The sequence below is a fragment of the Mobula birostris genome, chromosome 5, assembly GCF_030028105.1.
Source record: "Mobula birostris isolate sMobBir1 chromosome 5, sMobBir1.hap1, whole genome shotgun sequence".
In the NCBI taxonomy this organism is placed as follows: Eukaryota; Metazoa; Chordata; class Chondrichthyes; order Myliobatiformes; family Myliobatidae; genus Mobula; species Mobula birostris.
In genome coordinates this window covers 39,624,735-39,649,836 of record NC_092374.1, presented here as the reverse complement: position 1 = coordinate 39,649,836, position 25,102 = coordinate 39,624,735, and the positions used below count along the sequence as shown (strand labels likewise).

Below are 25,102 nucleotides of genomic sequence, written 5' to 3'. Positions count from 1 at the left end.
CACCGTTCAACCAGATTTTCAATATCCCTCCTAAGTGCTGATTCATCAGCACCTTTGCTGCAGCCAACAACAGTGGTGTCATCAGTACGACATCAGAGCTATACTTAACCACACAATCATAGGTATAAAGTGAGTAGGGCAGCAGGCAAAGCATCCATCTTTGTGGTGTACTTGTGCTAATGGAGAGAGTGGAGGAGATGTTGTTGCCAATCCGTACTACTGGTGAGGAAATTGAGGATCCAGATGGACAGGGAAGTATTGAGGCCAGGTTTTGGAGCTTAGTGATGAGTTTCAAGCAGATGATGGTGTAGAATGCTGAGCTGTAGTCAGTGAAGAGCATCCTGATGTATGCACCTTCATAGTCCCGATGTTCCAGAGCTGAGTAAAGAGCAAATAAAATAGAATCTGCTGTTGACCTCTACTGATGGTAGCAAACTGAGGTGCAATTGCTGTACCTACTTTACCGCTTTTCAATCCATTGTCTTACTCTGTTTGTAAACCCTTTTTCACTGGATTATTTTTCCAAATCACCATTTTGACTCCACCACTCTACCAATTAGTGCATTGCAAATCCTAGTAATTTATTGTGCAAATAGGTGTTTCTTTCATGTCATAGACACAAGAGATTCTGCAGATGCTGGAAATCCTGAGCAACACACACAAAATGCTGGAGGAACTCAGCAAGTCTGGCAGCATCTATGGAAATGAATAAACAGTGGCATTTTCAGACCACTTCAGGACTGAGAAGGAAGGGGACAGATGTGAGGGGAGAGGAAGGAGGATAGCTAGAAAGTGATAGATGAAGCCAGGCGGGTTGGAAAGGTAAAGGGCTGGAGATGATGGAATCTCATGGGAGAAAGGGAAGGGTAGGGACACCAGGGGAGGTGATAGGCAGGTGAGGAACAGAGGTAAGAGGCCTGGAAGAAGAGGGAAGGGGGAGGGAAGAAAATTACCGGAAAGAGAAATTGATGTTTGTGCCATCGGGGTGGAGGCTACCTAGAATGAATATGAGGTGTTGCTCCTCTACCCTGAGAGTGACCTCATTGTGGCAGAAGAGGAGGCATTTGATCAATGTGATAGAATGTGAATGGGAATCAGAATTAAAATGGTTGGCCACCAGGAAATCCCGCTTTTGGGTGCGGAGCGGAGATGTTTGACAAAGCTGTCCCCCAATTTACATCAGGTCTCACCAATGTAGAGGAAGCTGTTTCAGAAGCACCAGATGCAATAGACAGCCCCATCAGATTTGTGGGTGAAGTGTTGCCTCACCTGGAAAGACTGTTTGGGGCCCTGACTGCATCATAAGACGAATACGCAGCATAACGGAGTGTCTGATGAATTAAATAACGAACTAAACTTAAAAACTAACCGTGTAACCCCAGGGGGTCTCCCTTTTATACCCGTGGTGAACATGTCATCACGTGACCTCACACTGGCGGGAAAATTACATCATGTGACCGGCACAAGACCATTACATCATGCTGATCAGATACTCAATTACATCATGGTCATAAGACAGTCACAAGACACCCATGAGGCATGTAACAATATTCTGTGCATTGTCTGAACCCACGTGCTTGTAATGCTGCCGCAGATAAGTTTTTCATTGTACCTGTGCCTTACTGTACTTGAGCACATGTCAATAAACTCATGACCAGCACTGACTTCACCATGGGAATTAGGGCCCACAGGCACGCACATTCGCTTCTGAAAATTGCTTTGTCCTGTTACCTTAAAATTTGTCAGTAAAGATCTATAGCTTATTCAAAACCATTTTTGTGATGTAGATTCTTGATTGGTCAGAGCAAGAAGGGATATGGGGAGAAGGTAGGAGAATGGGGCTAAGGGGAAAATGGATCGGCCATGATGAAATGGCAGAGCACATCTGATGGACCAAATGGCCTAATTCTGCTCCTATGTCTTATGGTCTGATGGAAACAAAAGACAGAGTTGTATTTTTTGCCGGATCACAAGTCTTTGTTGTTATTACTATGGTTAGAGAGGTTGACCGAATCACACAACACAAAATACATGTTCTTTGAAGCCATGGTGCAGATTCCATTGTGTCAATGAGACAAAACGTTTATTTTCTGCTTGTCAATCATTCAAGATTGATGCACTGGGTGACTGCTGGGCGATGCAGTGCCACAGTTAGTACAGCTGTTTCCTCACATCTCCAGTGATTATAGTGTTTTGATCCTGAACATTAGTGCTCTCTATATGGAGTTTACACTTGCATCCGAAAGATGAGGAGGATGAGTAGTTAATTGATGTGCATTCTGCATTGGTAGGGATTCCAAATGAAAACTTAGAATGGACGAGAGAGCCATATTTAGTAGACATGGATAAGGTACCACATAGGAGATTGGTGGGTAAAATCAGAGCTCGTGGCATTGGGGGGAGGATTTTGACATGGATAGAAAACTGGTTGGCAGATAGAAGGCAAGGGGTAACAGTGAATGGGTGTTTCTTGGAATGGCAGGTGGTGACTAGTGGGGTGCCACAGGGCTCGGTATTGGGACCACAGCTGTTTACGATTTACGTCAATGATTTAGAGGAAGGCATTGTGAATAACATCAGCAAGTTTGCCGATGATACTAAGCTGGGCGGCAGTGTGACATGTGATGAGGATGTTAGGAGAATTCAAGGTGACTTGGATAGGCTGGGTGAGTGGGCAGAAACTTGGCAGATGGCGTTTAATGTGAGTAAGTGTGAGGTTATTTACTTTGGGAGCAAGAACAGGAAGGCAGATTATTATCTGAATGGTGTGGAGTTAGGTAAGGGAGAAATACAAAGAGATCTAGGAGTATTTGTTCATCAGTCTCTGAAGATGAATGAGCAGGTGCAGCAGGCAGTGAAGAAGGCAAATGGAATGTTGGCCTTTATTACAAAGGGAATTGAGTACAAGAGCAAGGAAATCCTTTTGCATTTGTACAGGGCCCTGGTGAGACCACACCTGGAGTATTGTGTGCAGTTTTGGTCTCCAGGGTTAAGGAAGGACATCCTGGCTGTGGAGGAGGTGCAGCGTAGGTTCACTAAGTTAACTCCTGGGATGTCTGGACTGTCTTACGCAGAGAGATTAGAGAGACTGGGCTTGTACACGCTGGAATTAAGGAGATTGAGGGGGGTTCTGATTGAGACATATAAGATTATTAAGGGATTGGACAAGATAGAGGCAGGAAATATGTTCCAGATGCTGGGAGAGTCCAGTACCGGAGGGCATGGTTTAAGAATAAGGGGTAGGTCATTTAGGACAGAGTTGAGGAGGAACTTCTTCTCCCGGAGGGTTGTGCAGGTGTGGAACGCGCTGCCTCAGAAGGCAGTGGAGGCTAATTCTCTGGATGCTTTCAAGAAGGAGCTAGATAGGTATCTTATGGATAGGGGAATCAAGGGTTATGGGGACAAGGCAGGAACCGAGTATTGATAGTAGATGATCAGCCATGATCTCAGAATGGCGGTGCAGGCTCGAAGGGCTGAATGGTCTACTTCTGCGTCTATTGTCTATTGTTTCACCTATACACGAGCTGGTGAACAACACACACAAGATATTGGAGGAACTCAGCATGTCAGACAACAGCTATGGAGCTGAATAAGCAATTGATATTTTGGGCTGAGACCCTTCATCAGCTCTAGAGAAGGTAGAGTTGTGGAGAAGCCAGAATAAGAAGGTGGGGAAGTGGGGAAGGAGTACAAGCTAGCAAGTGATAGGTTAAACCAGGTGGGTGGGTAGAGAAAGGATGCGATGAGGAGAGAAGCTGGATGGTGATGGGTGGAAGGGAGAAAGGGATAAAGAATAAGGAATCTGATAGGAGACCAGCTGTCGAGGTTGCATTTACTACAGGATTGAAGTAAGGGATTCCTTTGATCTCTGCCTGAATGCTTACCGAATAGTATCAATTCAAGATCCCATCCAGCTCTTCCTGGAAATCCCGGAAGTACAAATGAGGACATGAGAAACAGACCTTCCTTTAATTATCCTTTAAAGTTCATGGTCACATTAATTGCATTTTCTTAACTTTGTTTGTTCATGTTGGTTTTTTCAATAAGGGGCCAATATGCCATTTGCTTTTGTAATTGCCTGCTGAAGCTGCTTATTAACTTAGAGCAGGGGTCCCCAACCTTTTTTGCACTGCGGACCAGTTTAATATTGACAATATTCTTGCGGACCGGCCGACTGGGGGTTGGGGGGGGTGGTAGGGTTGCTAACGGACAAGAGTAGCAGTCAAGTATGTTGTGTTTACCCCGAGAAAAACTACCATGACCGTGAAGCCTTGCGCGGGCACCAGTGGGCATGCGTGACCTGCGCATGCGCGTACCTGCCGATTTTTTTCTGCAGATCGTTTTTGGAGATTCTGTTCTGGGGAGGGGGTGTTAATCATGACTGGAATATAGGTGATAAGCAGCTAATACACTCAATTTCGTTTCTAAAAGGGTTTATCTAATGAATTTAATATTAAACACACAGCGCATATTTTCCTGGCATGAATATAGTGATAAGTCAATTATCAGGGGAGGACAGGGGTGCTTGAAGTAAGTGTTGAACGAACTTCCAGTAGAAGTGGTAGAGGCAAGTTCGATATTATCATTTAAAGGAAAATTGGATAGGTGTATGGACAGGAAAGGAATGGAGGGTTATGGGCTGAGTGCAGGTCTGTGGGACTAGGTGAGAGTAGCATTCGGCACGGACTAGAAGGGCAGAGATGGCCTGTTTGCGTGCTGTAATTGTTATATGGTTATATAAGTCACTTATAAGTCAATAGCATCATAACGTTTTAAGTAATGTTTGGATATTAATCATATTTTCCCCTTATGAACATATAAAATCATTGCAACACACCAATATCGCTGTATCAGTGGGAGCCCTGGGCTGAATACTTGTTCCCTGCAACAAGACAGTGCCATTGAGGGGTGATGTGAGACAGCGATACACAAAGGGGTTTCCTTATGTCCAGTCTATTCTGCAATTTAGTTTTCGTTGCATTCATTGCAGAAAACCCCGCATCGCAGAGATATGTTGGAAATGGAAGTAACGTTTTCAGTGCTTTCGTGGATATCTCAGGATATTTAGCCTTGATTTTGATCCAGAATGCTGGCAGAGATGTTATGTCAAGCATACTTTTCAGCCCGCTGTCATTTGCAAGCTCGAGGAGCTGATCTCCTTCCCGCACTGACATGGATGACGCATGGGTAATGACCTCGTGTGCGTTCAAACTCAACAGAGGGCGTGACAGGGAATGAGGAAAGGTGCAGCTGACTCATATCATTTCCTCGCGGCCCGGTAGCACATGCTTTGCGGCCCGGTACCGGTCCACGGCCCGGTGGTTGGGGACCGCAGACTTAGAGTGATTTTTTTTAATACAAAGCCATTGAGGTCCTCAGAACGGCAATACACTGCAGTCTACAAAATGAAGCTGGTGTTCATTTTCAAAATTTGCTGTTGTTGCATTATTTGGGCAAGCTTTATATCTCTGAATGGGTGGGGGGAAGGAACTAATGAGGTATTTGTTTCAGCGTAGTTATCTGTAGGTGGTTCTCTGTAGGTGATTTGTTCCCAATATCTCCCCTCCCATCCCGATATGCTTACTTCTATTCCCCACCCAGTACTACCATATCTCTGTCGCTCCGGCTAATCTCCCCCTCCCCACTCAGCTCTCCCACCCCTATGTTCCGACAGTGGAATCTTTTCCTCCACCTCTTCCACCCTTCCCTCATCAAAGCCATTCCTATCTTCTCCACCTCCATGTATGTCTACTCACTGTTGTTAACTTCAGTCAGCACTATGTCATGCAGGGAAAAGTCTTTGTATGCTGTGGAATATCACTACTTGGGAAACCTCAGACTGAATTTGAATTGCCTGTCTGTTTAGTGCTGATTTAAGGATCAATGTTAAAGTCAAAGTCAGGTTCATTGTCATATGCACAAATACACATTCACAAGTACAATGAAAAGCTTACTTACAGCAGCATCACAGCTACATAGCATCATATAACCAGCATTCCCCAAAAACACATCAACATGATTTTTACAAGAAACAAGGCTATTAGAACAAAAAGAAGTTGAATTAATTGAAAAGTGATCAGAGTGGTCGTAGTTTTGCTAAACTTGAGTGGTTAGTATTTTGCTGGTTGATTCAAGAACTGAATGGTTGAAGGGAAGTAAGTGTTCTTGGACCTGGTGGTGTGAGACTTCAGACTTATGTACCTCCACACCCTTTGGTGGCTGTGAAGAACTGCTGTGGCCTGGGTGGTGGTGAACGGTGAAGACAGATGTTGCCACCAGTAGATTCTATCAATGTACTCGGCAGAGTCCACAGCTCTCTGTAGTTTTTGTGTTCCTGCACATTTGGATTGCTGTACCAGACCATGATGTAACCAGTAAGGACACTTGCAACAGTTCTTCTGTAGAAGTTTGTTAGAGTATTTGGTGACAAGGTGTACCTCCTTAACCTCCTAAATATCTAATGAAGCTTTAGTGCTTTCCTTATGATTTCCTGAAGTCAGATCTTTGGAGGAAGGAGTACAAGCGGCCAGTGATAGGTAAAACAAGGTGAGGGGGAAGGTATGTAGGTGGATGAAGAAGTAAGAATCATTGTCACCTGTGATTCTTCCAACAGCAGTATACTGGTAATAACAGATGCCATTAATTGTGTTAACATTTCTTGGCAAATCAATTCTACCTTGCTAGGCTTTGCAAGACCTTTCTGTAAGTAGTTTTGGAATAATTAAATCATGACTCAATATACCTGGTCAGTACAGACAAATTTGGAGGTGAATGTAAGTGACATTTAATAATTGGGGGACCGCTTCGTCGATCACGTCGGCACCATCGGCCACAAATGGGGATTTTTAATGGCTAAATATTTTAATATTATTTCCCATTCCCATTCCAACGTGGTACATAGCCTCCTCTTGTTCCAAGATGACGCCACCCTCAGGGTGGAGGAGCAACACCTTGTATTACATCTGGGTAGCCTCCAACCTGATGGCATGAATATCGATTTCTCCTTCCAGTAAACAAACTAACCCCCCCCCCCAATCTTTCTCTATTCCCCACTCTGACCTTTAACATCTTCTCACCTGCCTATTACTTCCCTGGGTCCCCTCCTCATTCCTTTTTTCCCATGGTCCACTCTCCTATCAGATTCCTTCTTCTTTTCACCTTTCCCACCCATCTGCCTTCACCTATCACCTTCCAGCCAGCCTCCTTCCCCTTCCCCCACCTTTTTTATTCTAGCGTCTTCCCCCTTCCTTTCCAGTCCTGAAAAAGGGTCTAGCCCAATATGTTGACTATCTGTTTATTTCTGATGATGCTGCCTGGCCTGCTGAGTTCCTCCAGCATTTTGTGTGTGTTGCTTGGATTTCTAGCATCTGCAGATTTTCTTGTGTTTTCGCCTAGTAAATGTTCAGGTCCCTGTGTGAATTTTTTCCTCTTTATTCATAAATAGATGTGAAGGAAATGTCCTGGATAAGACCTTAGTAGTGAAGGTATGTTCATCTCTACCAAACGCTTCAAGGAATAGTATCTATCAGTGAAGAATGAATCAGTGTGTTGTATACAGGGATTACTGGACTTGTGTATTCAAATATGTTGGACCAGAATTTGGTGCCATTCTACACATATAACAATTGTGGACAATATCAAGTGGGTATTGGCAGATCTGGAAAACGAAAGGACTGTCTGATACACAGTGGCAAAGCCTTGCATCACATCACGGCCTTGTGCAATGTCATGTATTAATGTGGGCAAGTCAGAACAAGATTTGCCCATAAAATGGTTAAGAAAGCTGTCCACCTTAGCCATGCTTCCAGGCTCTGATGTCTCAGGAAACAGTTGAGGCTTTTGCTTCTGAGTATATCTGAAGTTCAGAAGCATCCAAAAGCTTCTTAAAATGGAAAAGAAACATGATTAAACATTTAAAATACATTTTAAACCAGTGTTGCATAATGAAAAGCATAAAAAAACAGAATAAATTCAAAAATATAATTTACTTCTCCCTGTTTCTTCCCTTTACTCGAGTGAGTGTATTTGCTCTCTCATGTAGGGTTAGTGCTGGGGAGCTGCAACAAGTTCACACCCCAGTGTTGGTTTTGATGTGTTTACCACTGGAGCATGGCTTGACCAACAAGTTGGGACTTTTATGTAATAAAGATGTTCCCACCCTTCTTCATCCAATATGGAGGAACTGCTGGCAGCTCTGTATCAAACTGCTGGCATTTCCTGCAAGTTCCAGCCCATTATGTTCAAAGCAACCTTCAATTCCTGTTCTTGTTTTCTAAGTTAACAATAAATTCTTCTTTTTGTGTGGCTTAAGTCACTGGCCAAACAGTTGCTACAGAAAGCAGAGGGCTCAGAGTTTGTGGTCAGCAGTGATACAAGGACGGTGTCGTCGGCTTTAAAGGTGGCCACACAAGACAATGTCCGGGATGAGAATTCCCCTTTTCCTATTCTGGCTGCACTTCGGCATTGTTTCAAAGGATTTCTTAACAAGCAGCAGCTGGACAGATTGTAAACCAAGATATTTTAAAATAATTTTACAGATATTACTAAATGTTAAATAAAGATTAGAATTTATAGTCCAGTAGAAATATATTTTAATATTTAAATAATTCCAGTGTTATCAAATATTCATACAGAGAAATCACAAAACACGTACAGATCCTGTTCAATGTTCAGGACGTCCAAAACCTATTAGTCAGTGACTGTGCTTTTGAAATGTATTCACTGTTACATAAACAACTTGCAGTGAGCATTTTTTTTGTGGGACTTTGTGGAGAGAATAAGGAACTGCGGTTAGTTATCTACTGCATCAAAGAACTGGTACTGCCACAGTGGAACACATAGCTTCCTTCTGTTTGGTATTATTTGCTTATAAATGCTGAGCCATGTTCAATAATCAAATAATTAATCAGATATAAGGCAAATCTTCTGCTGACCATGCTGTTTTCCTTTCTAGCATGGTTCAGGGTACAGCTTTCCACTGAAAGGCCCACTGCTTAGGTCCTCTATGAACATGCATCAAAGCTAACAGTGTTCATTTGTCAAGCTTGGAGCTGATCACTATGTTTTCCCTTGCCAAATTAAAACACATTTCAATATAAGTATCGCATAGACAACTGGGAGCCTGGAACAAAGAAACTCATTTTCAGCGTTGTTCATTGCCCTTTGATATTTCATAATAGAGGCAAACAGCGTGAATTTCTGTTTAAGTGAAACCAGTAAACAAAATTGGCTGAGTTGTCAGCACGCCCGAGGCACCTCTCATACAAGTTTATTATCTCACTGAGATAACAAGAGCTGACTGTGATAAAGACTGGAACATCAAGAGGAATAATATAACAGGTACTACCCTCAGGCTCAGTTTACCACTGTATCAAAGAATTTTAGTGTTCACAAATGGTCAAAGTTACTGGGGAATTGCTACAAATAAAAGAAATGCTAAAACATTAAACAAATGAAGAGACATTTTTCTGTTGGATGATTCCTTGCACCTTGGTGAACAATTCCAGACTGAAGGCTGCCCGGTATGATTCGGGAACTCTGCTCTGATACGGAAGTCTCTTACGCAGAAGAAGACAGGAGGTCAAGAGGACAAGTAATTTACTGGCCTGTGTTTTCCCTGGGCCCTCTTCTCAGCCAGCTGAACTTCATGCTTTCTTTCCCTCTTTTGATGTCCTCTGAAAGAGTCAGCCTTCTGTGGTCAGTAGAGTTATCAGTTGTGTAATTTAAAATCTTTTACACATAATAAAGTACGTTTAAACTAAATGGATTAATCCAAATAAAATGGTGCTCTTCCAGTTCTCCTACCAGCTATTTCTTCCCATTCAATTCAGTGAGACTATTGTTCTTGGCGTGCAGTTAAGTCAGCTCAGGCTAAACTGGCAGAGTTCCCAGATAAGTGCTGAGAGACTGGAGAAAGCTTTCATTGCCCTTTGGGACTCTTGTCAGGAGTCGACCTGCACAGTGCAGTTGTCCTGAAACATAGTGACAGTGTCCTGAAGCTCAGCAGTAGGAAAGGCTATGCTCTGGAGTCCTGAGCTTTTGCTCGGCTAAATGCTTAAAAATTGGCGTATGAAGATGGGATGTTTTACACCCGTCTTCCTGTGTAAAAATGGATTAAATCTAAAGTGAAAATATTTTTTTCCTTCGTTTCATATTGGAGCATTCTCCTAAATTAGGTGCTTGTCCTGTGACACATCAAGGTATAAATTTGAGAGGCAAAAACAGAACTAAACAGTCAATGCCAGATGAACCCCTTTCAAGATGCTGAATACTTCAATAACTAACGCATGAAGTGTGAACACGGACAAATTGCAAATGCCTTTCCCAAAGTTAAAGGGAAAGATCATTTGATTAGGAAGTCACCCAATTACATTGTCTAAAGTTCTACTTAATTCAACCAGTTATTGTTTGTTACTTTTAGTTCCTTTTAAGGCTGGCACACAAAGATCAATTAAGTTTTCGTTTGGCTCCAGGAAGAAGTATTACAGCAGCAAAGTCTTTGTTTATAGAAAAACAATTTTGAACTTGTTTTTTGGGCAATGTGCTTGGTTTTCATCTCATGATTTTTGGCATTCAAACAAGGTCATTGCCTTATATAATGTCTTGTTTTTATTTGCCAATTTTTGAGTTAGACTTTGAGCTATGCTATGTTATTGGCTAAATAACCATTCGTGAAACTTTTAAAAACTGACTTCACATTGGAATCAAATGGCTTTAATGTTAGCTACCAAAGTAGAACATTCCACCAAACACAAAAGGTGTTAATGTTGTGGTGATTGTTTATATAGGATAGCAAAGGGAAAATTGCAAATGCACCCTGAGAAAGATGAATGCGTGACACAGCACATATGTTTTCAGTTAAAAGTAAATTGAGCTGTGCATTATGAATCAGGCAAACAGCACAGATCCTTTGCTTCCAATGATTTTGAATTTGCTTTAAAATGTAACAAGTATGTTGGGATTAGTAAAGTATCAAGCTAAAGCAAGTAAGTACTAAGCAGTTTTATGAACATTTTCCTTTCAGAATTTTATCACCTGCGGTATTTTGCTTTTGATATGTCTGCTTTGCAGGAAGTGCTTGAAGTGCTTTGTTTCTTGTCTACTGGAACACTTGAATTTTCACCACCAGCATCATATCGGAGTCTTAACAAACATTGAAGCCCTTTGATGATTTTGTGATACTGGATTAAACAATACAAATAGGGAAGGTGCCAATTTCTAGTCTCTTTGAATTAGTTGGTGTCCCCAGGACTGTCAAGAGAGCAAATGCAACTGGCTTCATGACTCTTGATTATGAGTGAAGAAAGTGAGTTAAAATTCCTGTTTGAGATTAGAATTCTGCCATTTCTGCTTTGAATTGTGCATCTAAAGTAATTGGTCGCATGGATCATGAAAATCTTGTTTGCATACCGTTCATACAGATCAATTCATTAAAAAAGTGCATTGAGGTAATTCAAGTTAAAATAATAACAGAATGCAAAACAAGGTGTTACAGTTACAGAGAAAGTGCAGAACTGGGTAAACAATAAGGTAGAAGGTCATAACAAGATAGATTGTGAGGTCAAGAGTGAATTCTTATTGTACTAGAGAACTGTAAAATTGTTATAACAACAGAATAGAGCCTTATGGTATGTGACTTCAGGCTTTTGTATCTTCTGCCTGATGGGAGGAGGGAGAAGAGAGAATGTCCGGGGTAGGTGATGTCGTTGATATTGCTGGCTGTCTTACTGAAGTGCCTTTGAGAAGTGTAGGTAGAATTTTGGAGGGGATGCAGGTTTTTCTGATGTTCTGAGCTGTATCCACAACTCTCCGCAGTTTCCTGTGGTCATGGGCAGAGCAGTTGGCAGACCAAATTGTGATGCTTTTGAATAGGGTGCTTCCTACGTGAAACGGAGACATCTCTTTCTCCCCTGTTAGGGAGAGAGAGAACCTGTGGCATGTCGAATACCAGGTGAATATGTAGTCTTTGGAGTACTGCAAGTTTGTGTCTTTGTTGTTGCTTTTGCTACATGCTTGAGTGCTCGGTGATGGGTGCCAATGCTTTTTTTTGCAGGTGGGGGGAGGGGGGATCGTTGCTTGCTGCCGCTTACGCGCGGGAGGGAGGTTAGCTGGGTGGGGGGACTTCAGGGTTCTAACATTTAACTGTCATTCATTCTTTGGGGTACTCCTCTGTTTTTGTGGATGTTTGCGAAGAAAAAGCATTTCAGGATGTATATTGTATGCATTTCTCTGACATTAAATGTACCTTTGAAACCTATGGTGCACCAGTTAGAAAGTGGTGAGGCTCAGACGTGCCAACTTTATTTAGTTTCCTGGGGAAGTAGAGGCCTTGGCACCAACCTGGAGGACCAGGTCACGATATTGGTGATGATCATTCCAAGGAACTTAGCAGTGTTGATGTAGACAGGAGAATGTGCACCAACTGAAGAGAAGATGGCGGCGTGACGCAGAGCGCAGCGGCCACTCCGGAATGAATATCTGTTATTTGTTAAGTAGGATGCCGTGCACAATCCTGATTTGATGGAGACGGATGTGAGAAGCAGGGAGAAACATCTGGTGAAACTTCTGAAATGCCTGTTTCGCTGCCACTGCTACTGTGTGATCCGGAATCTCCGGAGGGGAAGGCCCCGAATCCTCGGCTTTGTCTGTTAGTTGGCAGCCAGGGCCGGGGCCGAAGTGCTTGGCAGAGATGGTGCTTGGTACTCGGTGTCGGAGGGCTGGTCGGAGGCTCGAAGTTTTCGGACGGACTCAGAGTCGGCTGTGGTTGGGTGCTTCCAGGGTGCTGCATCGGCAAGTTTGCAGCACTGGAGGTTCACGGCAGGTAGAGATTTTCTTCCTTCTACCATCTGTGTGAGATGATGGGGCTACCGGGACTTTAAGACTTTTTTATACTGTGCCCATGGCCTGTTTATCAAATTACAGTATTGCTTTGCACCGTATGTTATAATTATGTGGTTTTTGTCAGTTTTAGTCTTGGTCTGTCTTGTGTTTCTGTGATATCATACTGGAGGAATATTGTATCATTTCTTAATGCATGCATTACTAAATGACAATAAACGACGACTGAGTGTCCTCATCACCTAATCTAATAATCTAATCTAATCCAACCCTCTTCCTGAAGTCAATGACTTTTATTTTGCCGACGTAGAGGGGAAGGCTGTTGTCATGACGCTGTGTCAGTAGGCTCAGATATCTTCTTCCAGTACTACGACTCACCATTATTTGAGACACAGTGCCGTGATGTTATCATCTGAAAACATATAGAGCAGAATCTAGCCATGCAGTCATGAGTGCATAGGGAGCTGAGGATGTGGGGGGGGACCTGTGTTGAGGATAATTGTGGCACAAGTGTTGCTGCCTATCATGTCTGATTGTGGTCTGTTGGTCAGGAAGTCAAGGATCCAGGATCCAGTTGCAAAGGGAAGTGTTGCGTTCCAAGTCTAGGTGTTTGGAGATGAGTTTGCTTGGAATTGTAGTATAGAAGGTGAAACTTTAGTCAATAAACAATAGTCTAACATAGGTTTTTTTTAACTGTCCAGATGCTGCAGAGATGAGTGCAGGGTCAGGGAGAAACCATCTGCAGTTGACCTTTATCAGTGGTAAGGGAATTTCAGTAGGTTGAGGTTGTCTGGGAGGTTGCAGATGAAAAATGCCATGACCAGCCTCTCGAAACACTTCATGGTGGTGGATGTCAGAGCCACTGGGTCATGCACATTACCTTGTTTTTTTTTTAGGTACTTGGATGACAGTGGTCTTCTTGAAGAAGATGGGAACTTCAAATTGAAGCAGGAGGAGGTTAAAAATGTCTGCAAATTCTTCTGCAAACCTGCGCAGGAGCTGAGGACATGGCCAGGGACTTTATCCGGGCCAGATGCTTTACTTAGTTCACCTTCCGGACAACTGATCTTGTGTCTGTGATGGAGACTGTTGATTCAGGTGCACTGTAGGCTGTCAGGTTGGGTGGTGACATTCCAATCCTCTTCTTTCAAAGCGGGAACAGGATGCATAAAGCTCATTGGGAAGAAATCGCTTTTGTTGGCAATGCTGCCTGACTTGGTTTTGTAACTCATTACAGCATGTAAGCCCTAGCACAACTGATGGCTGAATGATGGAGAAGAAATAGTGATAGTGAAAACCACTAGCTTACTCTTAACCTCTGGGCTCAGGCTCTTCCATTAGGTTAAAAGAAAACTGAGACAGAAGCTGCTAGCACGCAACAGGTCAAGTAGTGGACAGAGAACCAGGATCAGACTTACAGCTCATGAGATTTCATATTAAATATAATAATTTTGGATATCTTCCACAAGCCCCACCCTCACGTGTACTTTTCTGTTTAAGTTTGTTTTAAATTTCTTTTCTGTCTCCAACTGTTGGTTGAAAATTAATTGTTATTTCCTCTATTCTATTCACTTCTCTCTGTGCAACTTAAAGCACACTTGTCTTTTCACTTTCTAGTTTGGATGAAGTGTCCTGAACCTGAAATGTCAATACTGTCTCCACCCACTGATGCTGCTTGACCTTACAATACTCCCTTCTTTTCTAACAGCTTCTATTAATTGCCTGTTGTGCTCCATCGGAGCTTAGTAGTGAACGTTTGACATTTCTGGTTACACTGCTTTTTATGTAATAAGAAATGAAAGAAGCAAATAAAAGCACAAGTAGGCCACACAGCCCCCTGAGCCTGATTGGCTGTTCAGTATGACCATAATCTGATCTTGGCAATAGTTCCACTTGCCTGCCCAATCCCCATAAGTTTTCCACCACCTATAGGTCAGGACTCATTGTCTATCCATTTCAGCCTTGAATATTTAACCAATTTAACCAATTTCCCCCGGATCAATAAAGTATGACTATGACTGTGTTTGAACCCTTGGCCTTCAAACTCTCAATGATTTTGAAAGTTCAATTCTGCTTTTGCCAACAGAGATGTTAACTTAACTTGGGTATTTCTGGAATTTTCTGTCTGAAACCCCCCCCCCACTGCCCGTACTTCATTTTGAGAATGCAGAGGCTTTTCTATGAACAACATTATGTGATCTCTCTATTTTTGGTAAGTGTCATCATTCTCCCATTACAGGGCACCAAGTCTTTGCTTTTAACTTTTGTAATTAACCTTGTGAAATGTGAGGAGAATGTTATGCGAATGCAGGGTGACCTGGACAGGCTGGGTGAGTGGGCAGATGCAGTTTAATGTGGATAAATGTGAGGTTACCCACTTTGGTGGTAAGAACAGGAAGGCAGATTGTTATCTAAATGGAGTCAAGTTAAGCAAAGGGGAAGTACAACGAGATCTAGGTGTTCTTGTACATCGGTCACTGAAAGCAAGCATGCAAGTACAGCAGGCAGTGAAGAAAGCTAATGGCATGCTGGCCTTCATAACAAGGGGAATTGAGTATAAGAGTGAAGAGGTCCTTCTGCAGCTGTACAGGGCCCTGGTGAGACCACACCTGGAATACTGTGTGCAGTTTTGGTCTCCAAATTTGAGGAAGGACACTCTTGCTTTTGAGGGAGTGCAGCGTAGGTTCGCAAGGTTAATTCCCGGGATGACGGGACTGCCATATGTCAAAAGATTGGAGCGACTGGGCTTGTATACTCTGGAATTTAGAAGGCTGAGAGGGGATCTTATTGAAACATATAAGATTATTAAGGGATTGGACACGCTGGAGGCAGGAAGCATGTTCCTGCTGATGGGTGAGTTCAGAACCAGAGGCCACAGTTTAAGAATTAAGGGGTAGGCCATTTAGAACGGAGTTGAGGAAAACCTTTTTCACCCAGAGAGTGGTGGATATATAGAATGCTCTGCCCCAGAAGGCTGTGGAGGCCAAGTCTCTGGATGCTTTCAAGAAAGAGATGGATAGAGCTCTTAAAGAGAGCGGAATCAAAGGTTATGGGGATAAGGCAGGAACTGGATACTGATTGTGGATGATCAGCCATGATCACAGTGAATGGCAGTGCTGCTCGAAGGGCTGAATGGCCTACTCCTGCACCTATTGTCTATCGTCTATTGTAATCATTTGAGGGTTAATATCATATTAAAAAGATTAGAAGCTGGACTCGTTAGTCACCTAGGATTAACTGTCCTAATACATAATTTACTATTTAAGAAAATACAAAAGAAGATAGGGAGCATTGGCCTCTGTGTGAATGATCAAAGCTTATGGATTGCAAGGTCAGGCTAAGCAACACTTCTGGAATATATGTTCATGTACATGCTGCCTGCAGACATCACGTATCATTCATACAGAAGTGGGCTTTCACAACAAAGCCATTTTGATAACACGTGGTAGAAGGTGAAAAATCATGGGGATGTATATTGGGGCAACATGGTGGTGTGGTGGTTAGCACAACACTTCATAGGCTGCTGCTGTCTGTAGGAGTTTGTACGTTCTCCCTGAGACGGTGTGGGTTTCCTCTGGGTGCTCTGGTTTCTCCCACAGTCCAAAGATGTATTGGTTGGTAGGTTTATCGGTCATTGTAAATTGTCCTATGCTTAGGCTAGGATTAAATCAGGAGATTGCTGTGCACGTGGCTCAAAGGGCTGAAATTTCTATAATTACACTCTGGAGAAAGAATCTCTTCCAACGGCACACAGATGTGTTTCAAGCAGGAAGAAAGCAGAGCCATTGTTTTAGATGCAGTCTGCGGAAGCAATTCCAATCGGCTAATTGTAAGGTGCAGCAATAAATCGAAAGGAGGCAACTGCTAGTGGAATGGTCATTACTGGCTTTGGCTTTGAGCTTGAGTGACTTCATCATGTAGAGGCTGAGCAGAGATCTGGATAGGGACTGGTAAGGTCCCGGTGCGTTGTTTACTGAAGGGCGCCCCAATGAATGGGAGCAACTCACACAAAAGTGCTGGGGGAGCTCAGCAGGTGAGCAGCATTTATTCGTCCCTTCATGTGGGTTGAGTCCTGATGAAGGGGTCTTGGCCCGACAAGTTGACTGTTTACTCTTTTCCATAGATGCTGAGTTCCTCCAGTATTTTGTGTGTGTTGCTTTGGATTTCCAGCATCTGCAGATTTTCTCATGTTTGTGTCACAGTGAATGGGGCTGCCACTGTTCCTTTTCATTTTGGGAATGCTTGCTTTTAATTCAGCTGTAACTTGGGCTACGTCCACACTAGACCGGATAATTTTGAAAATGCCCGTTTCGTGTAAAAATGGTAGGCGACCACACCAGGCGTTTTTGAAAATACCTCTGTCCACATTAAAACGGGTGTTTGGGTGAGTCTCCTCCCCAAACATGCGCAGGCGGTGTACTTGGTGCGTGTTTGTCCAGTTACAGACTAGAAAAACTTAAAAGGAAATTGCCAAATGACGGACAGCTGTTGGCTCTCACACAGGAGGATTTAAAACTGAAAAAACAAATACTGGAGCGTATGGAGGCAACCGATGGAGTTCACGGACAGTATGACCTGGCTGACGACGAACATTGAAAAACTGACTAACTCTGTTGCAGAGGGATTTGCAATGATGAGGAATATGATGGCTCCCCGCAGTACTTTTCACCGCCACAATACCAGCCTCACAGCCACTACAATAGCTACACATACGGACACACAGACCCCCAGGTGGCCCCACCAACATCTTCCCCACTCCCACAGAGGGGTCACCCTGGAAACATTTCCTACAGCCGTAGTCTCTTCACCGATGAAAGGGACGACAGGTTTTTTAAAACCTCTGGTTACCCCGTACACACTACAACGCCCAACCGGCGTTTTCAGATTTAAACACTCTTTACTTTATTGTCGCCAAACAATTGATACTAGAGCGTACAATCATCACAGCGATATTTGATTCTGTACTTCGTGCTCCCTGGAGTACAAATCGATAGTAAATAGTAAAAATTTAAATTATAAATCATAAATAGAAAATAGAAATGGGAAAGTAAGGTAGTGCAAAAAACCGAAGGCAGATCCGGATATTGGGAGGGTATGGCCCGGATCCGGGTCAGGATCTGTTCAGCAGTCTTATCACAGTTGGAAAAAAGCTGTTCCCAAATCTGGCCGTAGGAGTCTTCAAGCTCCTGAGCCTTCTCCCGGAGGGAAGAGGGATGAAAAGTGTGTTGGCTGGGTGGGTCATGTAACACTCTGGAGAGTGTTTTAGAAAAGCTGCAGTCATTGTGTTTTTAGTAATTGAATTGCTAGTCTGCTGTTCCGCACTGAATGGAGTCACACTGCAATCTCATTGTTCTCAGCAATGACAATAAAGATCTAACTCCTCCCTCCCTCTCCCCCCTCCAATAGACAGGGTTGTAAAAAAGCCGTTTGACACACTGGCCTTCATCAGGCAGGTCATTGAGTATAGAAGCTGGTCAGTATATTACAGTTATATGTGACTTTGATGAGGCCACACTTGGAGTATTGTTAAAATTTTGATGACCATATTATAGGAAAGATATGATTAGAGTGCAAAGAAAGTTTATGAAGATATTGCCAGCACTCGAAGGTGAGGTTGGGCAGGTTAGCACTTTATTCCTTGGAGCATCAGAGATTGGAGGGGTGATTTTACGGAGGTGAATGAAATCAAGAAGGGCATACGTGGGGTGAACACGTATAGTTTTTTTGACCAGGGTAGGGGAACTGAAAACTAGTAGGCATAGGTTTAAGGTTTAGGGTGTGAGGTAAAAGATTTAAAAGGGACAGGAAGGGTAAATTCTTCCCGCAGAGAGTGGTGTGTATACCGAATGCACTGCACAGAAAGTCGTTCAGGCAGGTACAATAACAACATTCAAAAGACATTTGGACAAGTCCGTGGATTGGAGGGGTTTAGAGGGATATGGGCCAAGTGGGGCCCTGTTCCAGAAATCTGTGCTGTTCAGCTGGCTGGAGCATTCAAGGATATTTTCAGCCTCTCACTGTGGTTTGAGGCTCCCACTTACTTGGAAAGGACAACAATCATAGTGGTGGCCAAGTGTAAGGTGAGCTGTCTCAATGATTATCACCTAGTAACATTCACATCTGCCGAAGTGAAGTGTTTCGAGAGATTGGTCATGGCTAGAATTAGCTCCTGCCTCAGCAAGGATCTGGACCCATTGTACTCTGCCTACTACCAAAAGTGGTCTCCAGCAGATGCAATCTCTCTGCCTCTCGACTTGGTGTTAGAGTTCCTAGATAACTACAAAACATATATCAGGCTACTGTTTATCAATCATCAGGCTTCAGAATCTGGGCTTCTGTTGTCTTCTGCAACTACATCATCGATTTCCTCATTAGGAAACCACAGTCAGTATGGATTGGTAATAACATCTCCTGCTGACAACTAACACAGGCATACTTCAAGGATGTGTGCTTTCCCATTACTCTGCTCCGTCTACCCTCATGACTATGTCCTAGGCACAGCTGAAGCACCATCTATAAATACGCCAAAGACACCACTGTTGTTGGCAGAATCTCAGACGGCAAAGAGCAGGCATACATGAGTGAGATCGTTTGGGTGATTGAGTGGTGTCACAATTACACCTCCACAGTCAGCTTCAGCAAGACTAAGGAATTGATTGTGGAATTCAGGGAGGGGAAGTCAGGAGAACATTCACTTATCCTCATTGATGGGGATCAACAGTGGAAAGAGTGAGCATATTTAGATTCCTGGGTGTCAACACCTCCAAGGATTTGTCGTAGGCCCAACACATTGATACAATCACTAAGAAGGCATATCAGTGGCTTTACTTTGTTGGGAGCTTCAGGAAATTTGGTATGTCACCAAGGACCTTAGCAAATTTCTATAGATGTACCATGGAAAACACTCTAACTGGTTGAATCAGAGCCTAGTATAAAGGGAGGCTGAATGCACAGGATCACAACATGCTGCAGAGGGTGCAGACTCAGCCATCATGGACGCATCCCTCCCCACCATCGACAGGATACCTTGAGGAAGCGACATTTATCATTAAGGACCCTCGCCATCTGTTACTATTACTACCATAAAGGAAGGGCTACAAATATCTGAAGCCCAACACTCAATTATTCAGGAATAGCTTCATCCCCTCTCATCAGATTTCTGAAAGACCCATGAACTCATGAACACTATTTTTTTTTTGCATTATTTATTGATTTTGTACTTTATGGTAGTTTTATATATTACATTGTACTGCTGCCACAGAACAACAAATTTCATGTCATATGAGACAGTGATGGTGGTCATGGTGGTTCCAGCCAACAACCGTTGCATGGGCAAAATGAGTAGCAAATCTGTCCAATCAGTTCTCTTTTTCTAAGCCTCCTGCTAGTTCTTTTTGTCTTGCTTGTGTTGTGGAAATGGTTGCATCCTGTGCTGTACAGTTTGAATCTCGATCGAAGGGTCCAGCGCTGTGCTGTGTCTAGAGAGCTGCCTCATGGAGATCAGAGACTGGGTCCGTAAAGGACCGAGAACACAAGCAGACTCATGGAAAAGACCAGAGATTAGGCGTGGGCTCACGAACGACTCCATCTCGAAGCAGTGAGGAAGACTGAAGCACTGAGGTGAATGTGGAGTGTGTCAGTGATGATTCCCAGCAGAGACGGTCAGCAGCTGGAGCGGTGTGTTCGGACCCAGATCACTGGCATTCGGACCTGGGTCAGTGGTGTTTGGTCCCGGGTGGGCTCCGTTCGACCATGGGTCAGCGGCGTTCAGAACCTGATTTGTGGCGTTAGGACTTGAGTCAGCGGTCACTCTGTATAGAAGGTCTGAGTTTATCTGGGTGCTCTCCTCATATGTAGACAAAAAGACAGTTCCCATATTCTGAGATTTATGTGATAATTGGACTGTACTTTATTTTGGTTTCCTTCCGTAGTTTGGTGTTTTCTTTCTTGTGGAGAATTAGCGGGTGGTTGATCTGTTCATTTTTGTGTGTAAGAGGTGAGGTTGGGAGTCTGGTGCTACTGCCACTGTTCTTTTCTGCGAGTGAGGGGGTCAGGGGTTGTTATGTATAGGGGTTCAGTGACTGTTGCCGTGGCAGTCTTTTGCTCTTGGCGTCTTTGAGTTTTGTTTCTTTTCCATGCTGGTGGATGGTGGACTTCCATTCCATGGATGCCACTTCTTTCATCAACATCTATGCTCTTTCTGTGTTTAATGGCTATCTGGAGAAGACAAAAATGAACCGTTAGTAATAAACCTGATTCTGATTCATAAATATGGGTGACTGGTACTGGCTTGATCAGTATCATGACTGGCATGGATGAATTGGGTTGACTGGCCTGCTTCCATACTGTTTTACTCAGTGCTTCTATAATTATGTGGAATAGAACGAAAGTGAAAATATGAACATCAATAATATTTTATCACTGGGAATCTCCTTTGTGGTTTTTTTTTCTAATTGTCTTGCCATCTCTTCCCTTTTGTGTTGGCTATACTATACTAAACTTCTTTTGCTTTTTTTAAAAAATAAGCAATAATGTGTTTCTGATGACTTGTTGAATTTGGGTAATTGGATTTCTGAAAGTTTTAGAAGTTTTCTGGCTCGTTTCTTTGGAAAGCATTTAATCCATGAAGCCCATTCATTAAAGAGGATCTGTTTCAGTGAAAGGTGGAGTTGAATCAATTAAATTCAACCTTTCCTTGCAAAGTTTTCCATTTCTCCTCACTAAGACAATGCAGCAATTAAATATAAAGTCTCTATAATGGTTAAGATGAGTATTCCTGTGAAGACGAGCACTTTATGAAGAGTAACTTTAGAGGATTCTCAATGGGGGAAGAGATGGTGATGTCTATGTGTCACTGTCATTTGGATGGTTAGTAATTTACAGTTATAGATTTTACACCAGTACAGAACAAACATTACTGAAGCTGTAGAATCTAAAGTGGGATGAGAAGTGAAGGAAGAGGAAGAAGCTGCCAGTAACACAACAGATGCTGAGTATTTAAATATGTAAAGGATCATTTATAATTGATTCTGTCCTGAGTAGAAGAAGTAAATTTGTCACGGTTAATGTCACAGTTTACATTAAGCACATTAGGAGATTGACAGATTAATATCCATTTGCTAGGAAATGTGTGGCATCCACAACATTCAAAAAGCATTGTCAGCATCAGGTTCAAAACAGCTTGATGAATAAGCACCCTATCCACCACCTGAACACTTATTTCTTGCACCAGTGACGTTCCATGGCTTCAGTGTGAACTATTTATAAAATATTAATGGATCTCCAAATTCTGCACTTTGTGTCACTTTGAAGGACAAAGACTGCAGAAGCATGGGAACATCACCAACTTTAGATTTCCCTCCAAGTCATCTGTGCCCAACAGCATTGAAAGAGTACCTTCATTAGAAGGATTGCATCAGTTCAGATCCATAGTTACCTTCTCACAGGGCAATTAGGGATGAGCAGTAAATGTTGGCTCTGCACGTGATATATAAAGTTCCATAAATGAATTGAGAAAGGAATAAATTTGATTTATTTCAGTTAATTGAAATCAATGTGGAACTACACTGATCCTTTTTATAATGGCTTTCTTAGGCGTGGGAGGGTTGAACTTGATAGTTCGGAAAAAGAAATATTGTCAAATACATTCTGCACTAGAATAGGCCCAAAAATATACAGAGGTTGGCGTCTTCAGATTTGCTCGGACTGTAAACATCGTGATTGGGGAACAATTACAGATACAGTTTAAAGAAATAAAGAACTGGCTTCATTTCATAAATAAGCAAGATGTCTGAAGGAACTGGATGCCTTAACACTGTAAAAGTGGGTATCGAAGTGCAGGTACTTGAGATGAATTACAATATACTCATATTAAATGTGTCATAGATCAAATTACTCTCTGAATTCTTGAGGGAATGAACATTGTTGTGCCATACATATTAAATACTGTTGAAATAATATGATATAACTTTATTAGATTAACAATTTACTGCACTGTAACCCATTATCTGTTTCTTCGTATTCTTGCGCAGCCATACGTTATTTATTTTGCCAGGAGATTAGATTTAATATGATGCTAAAATATTTGAATGTGTAGTTATAAAAACAGTTCTTTTTCTGTACACAGATGTAGAAGAGATGGAGTTAAGTGAACATGAAGTGCCAATATATGTAAGTACCTACTTTTTTGTTAGCTGAATTTCTATCTTTAATTTAACTTGTGCTAATTTTTGTCTGTAACTTGAAAATGAAGATGAACGGACTGGTGATGGTGGAGAATTAAACCTTTGCTGTTCAGTTGCCCAAGTTAAAGCAGGTTAGATAAACACAGACAATTAAGTTTGTAACTCCTGCTACCATTACAACACTGTTCTTTAAAGCTCAATCCTAACTTGTCTGTCCAGTGATCATTCTTTGTTCCTCGCACTGTCGTGACTGCCCAAATTCATTTCACATTGGATCACATGAACTAATAGTGTGTCTAGGAGTTGCCAACATTACTTAGCCCCAGACTGTTAACTCCAAAAATTAAAAAAAAACAATGAAAAGAAAAACATGGAGCCAGGAGATAACTTGTGTATGTTTATTTTTACTTTTAGTGAGACATGCACTTATGACGCAGTGATGAGGTGGCAATTGCCATTCACGTACTTCATACATATAATCAGAATGAAATATTTAAACAAAGAGTGCTTAACCAAATAATATATTTATAATATTACTTAGAAATTACTGAAATATTAAATACACAACATTGTAGCCTTGGTTCAAACAGAGCTGAGTTTCTGAGGGAAAGGGAGAGCGACTATCCTTTTCATGACGGTAACATTTCTCCAAGTATAACATTAAAGGACCCTGGCAAAACTGAAGTTAGTGTGTGTTAAGTAGAAAACACGCCACTGGTTGGTCATATCTCCCATCTAAGGAAGATGAGGTGGTTATTGGAGGTTAATCAGGTTGAATGTACAATTTAGGTGGGAGAGAAGATCAAATAACTTTGAGCCGATTTGGAAAATACTGAAGACATCTGTTGGAGAAGAGCTAGAATTGACTCTTACAGTAATAGGAACACCAAAATTAAATTATGAAAACACTATTATTTTTTTGCTTGTGTAAATCACACAAAAAGTGTTCTGTAGCTATTTAGAAATGGTTATGCTGATATCATATTCATGTATTGTGTTGCAATTGACACCTATCACTGGTATTATTTTCCCATCATATTTGGTGCATTTGATGGTATCATCAATATGTGCACTTTTGTCCCTTAATTATCCACTGAAATTGGATCAAACAGTTGGAACAAAAAGACCTGAGATCTTTGGTATACTTTGCACTAAGATAAGCAGTAAAATATGGTGCAAATTGGCACTGCAAGTGAATGAGAGGGTCTCTCCTGGGACATAGTTTTAAATTCCAGCTTAATTTAAATTCCACCTTGAGTTAAGAAATGATAAGGGTAAAAGGACCCAAATGGCAGTTGTATAGAGGCCTCCAAAGAGCAGCCGGGATGTGGATTACAAATTACAGCAGGCGATAGAAAAGGCATGTCAGAAGGGCAATGTCATAATAAGAAGGGGATTTTAACATGAAAGTGGATTGAGAAAACTAGGCCAGTACTGGACCTTGAGAGAGAATTTGTAGAATGTCTAAGGGATGGTTTTTTTAGAACAGTTTGTTGTTGAGCCCACTAAGGGATCAACTGTGCTGGATTGGGTGTTGTGCAATGATCCAGATGTGATAAGAGAGCTTAAGGTTAAGGAATCCTTAGGGAACAGTGATCACAATATGATCAAGTTCACATTGAAATTTGAGAGGGAAGAAATAAAATCAAATGTGTCGGTATTTCAGTGGAATAAAGGAAATTACAATGGCATGAGAGAGGAACTGGCCAAAGTTGACTGAAAAGGGACATTTGCAGGAAGGACAGTAGAGCAGCAATGGCTGAAGTTTCTGTGAAAAATGGGGAAGTGCAAGACAGATATATTCCAAATAGGAAGAAATTTTTGAATGGAAGAAGGACTCTACCGTGGCTGACAAGTGAAGTCAGAGCCAAAGTGAAAACAGAAGAGAGGGTTTACAAGGAAGCCAAAGCTAGTGGGAAGATAGAGGATTGGGAAGCTTTTAAAAACTTGCAGAAGGAAACTGAGAAGATCATTAGGAAGGAAAAGATGAATTATGAAAGAAGCTGGTGACTAATATCAAAGAAGATACTAAAAGCTTTTTAAAGTATATAAAGGGTAAAAGAGGGTTGAGGGTCGATATA

At 42.2% G+C, this 25,102-nt stretch overlaps 1 protein-coding gene across 3 annotated transcripts in view; it reads left to right on the top strand.

Moving 5' to 3' along the window:
* arhgef28a (Rho guanine nucleotide exchange factor (GEF) 28a) overlaps positions 1 to 25,102 on the top strand; it is a 379,030-nt gene that overhangs the window by 24,146 nt on the left and 329,782 nt on the right. For all 3 annotated transcript variants that reach the window (XM_072257921.1, XM_072257920.1, XM_072257922.1), the window contains exon 2: positions 22,964 to 23,007. In XM_072257921.1, the coding sequence (XP_072114022.1) occupies positions 22,975 to 23,007 (33 nt within the window). In that variant the 5' untranslated portion in view covers positions 22,964 to 22,974. The remainder of the gene's footprint in view (positions 1 to 22,963; positions 23,008 to 25,102) is intronic.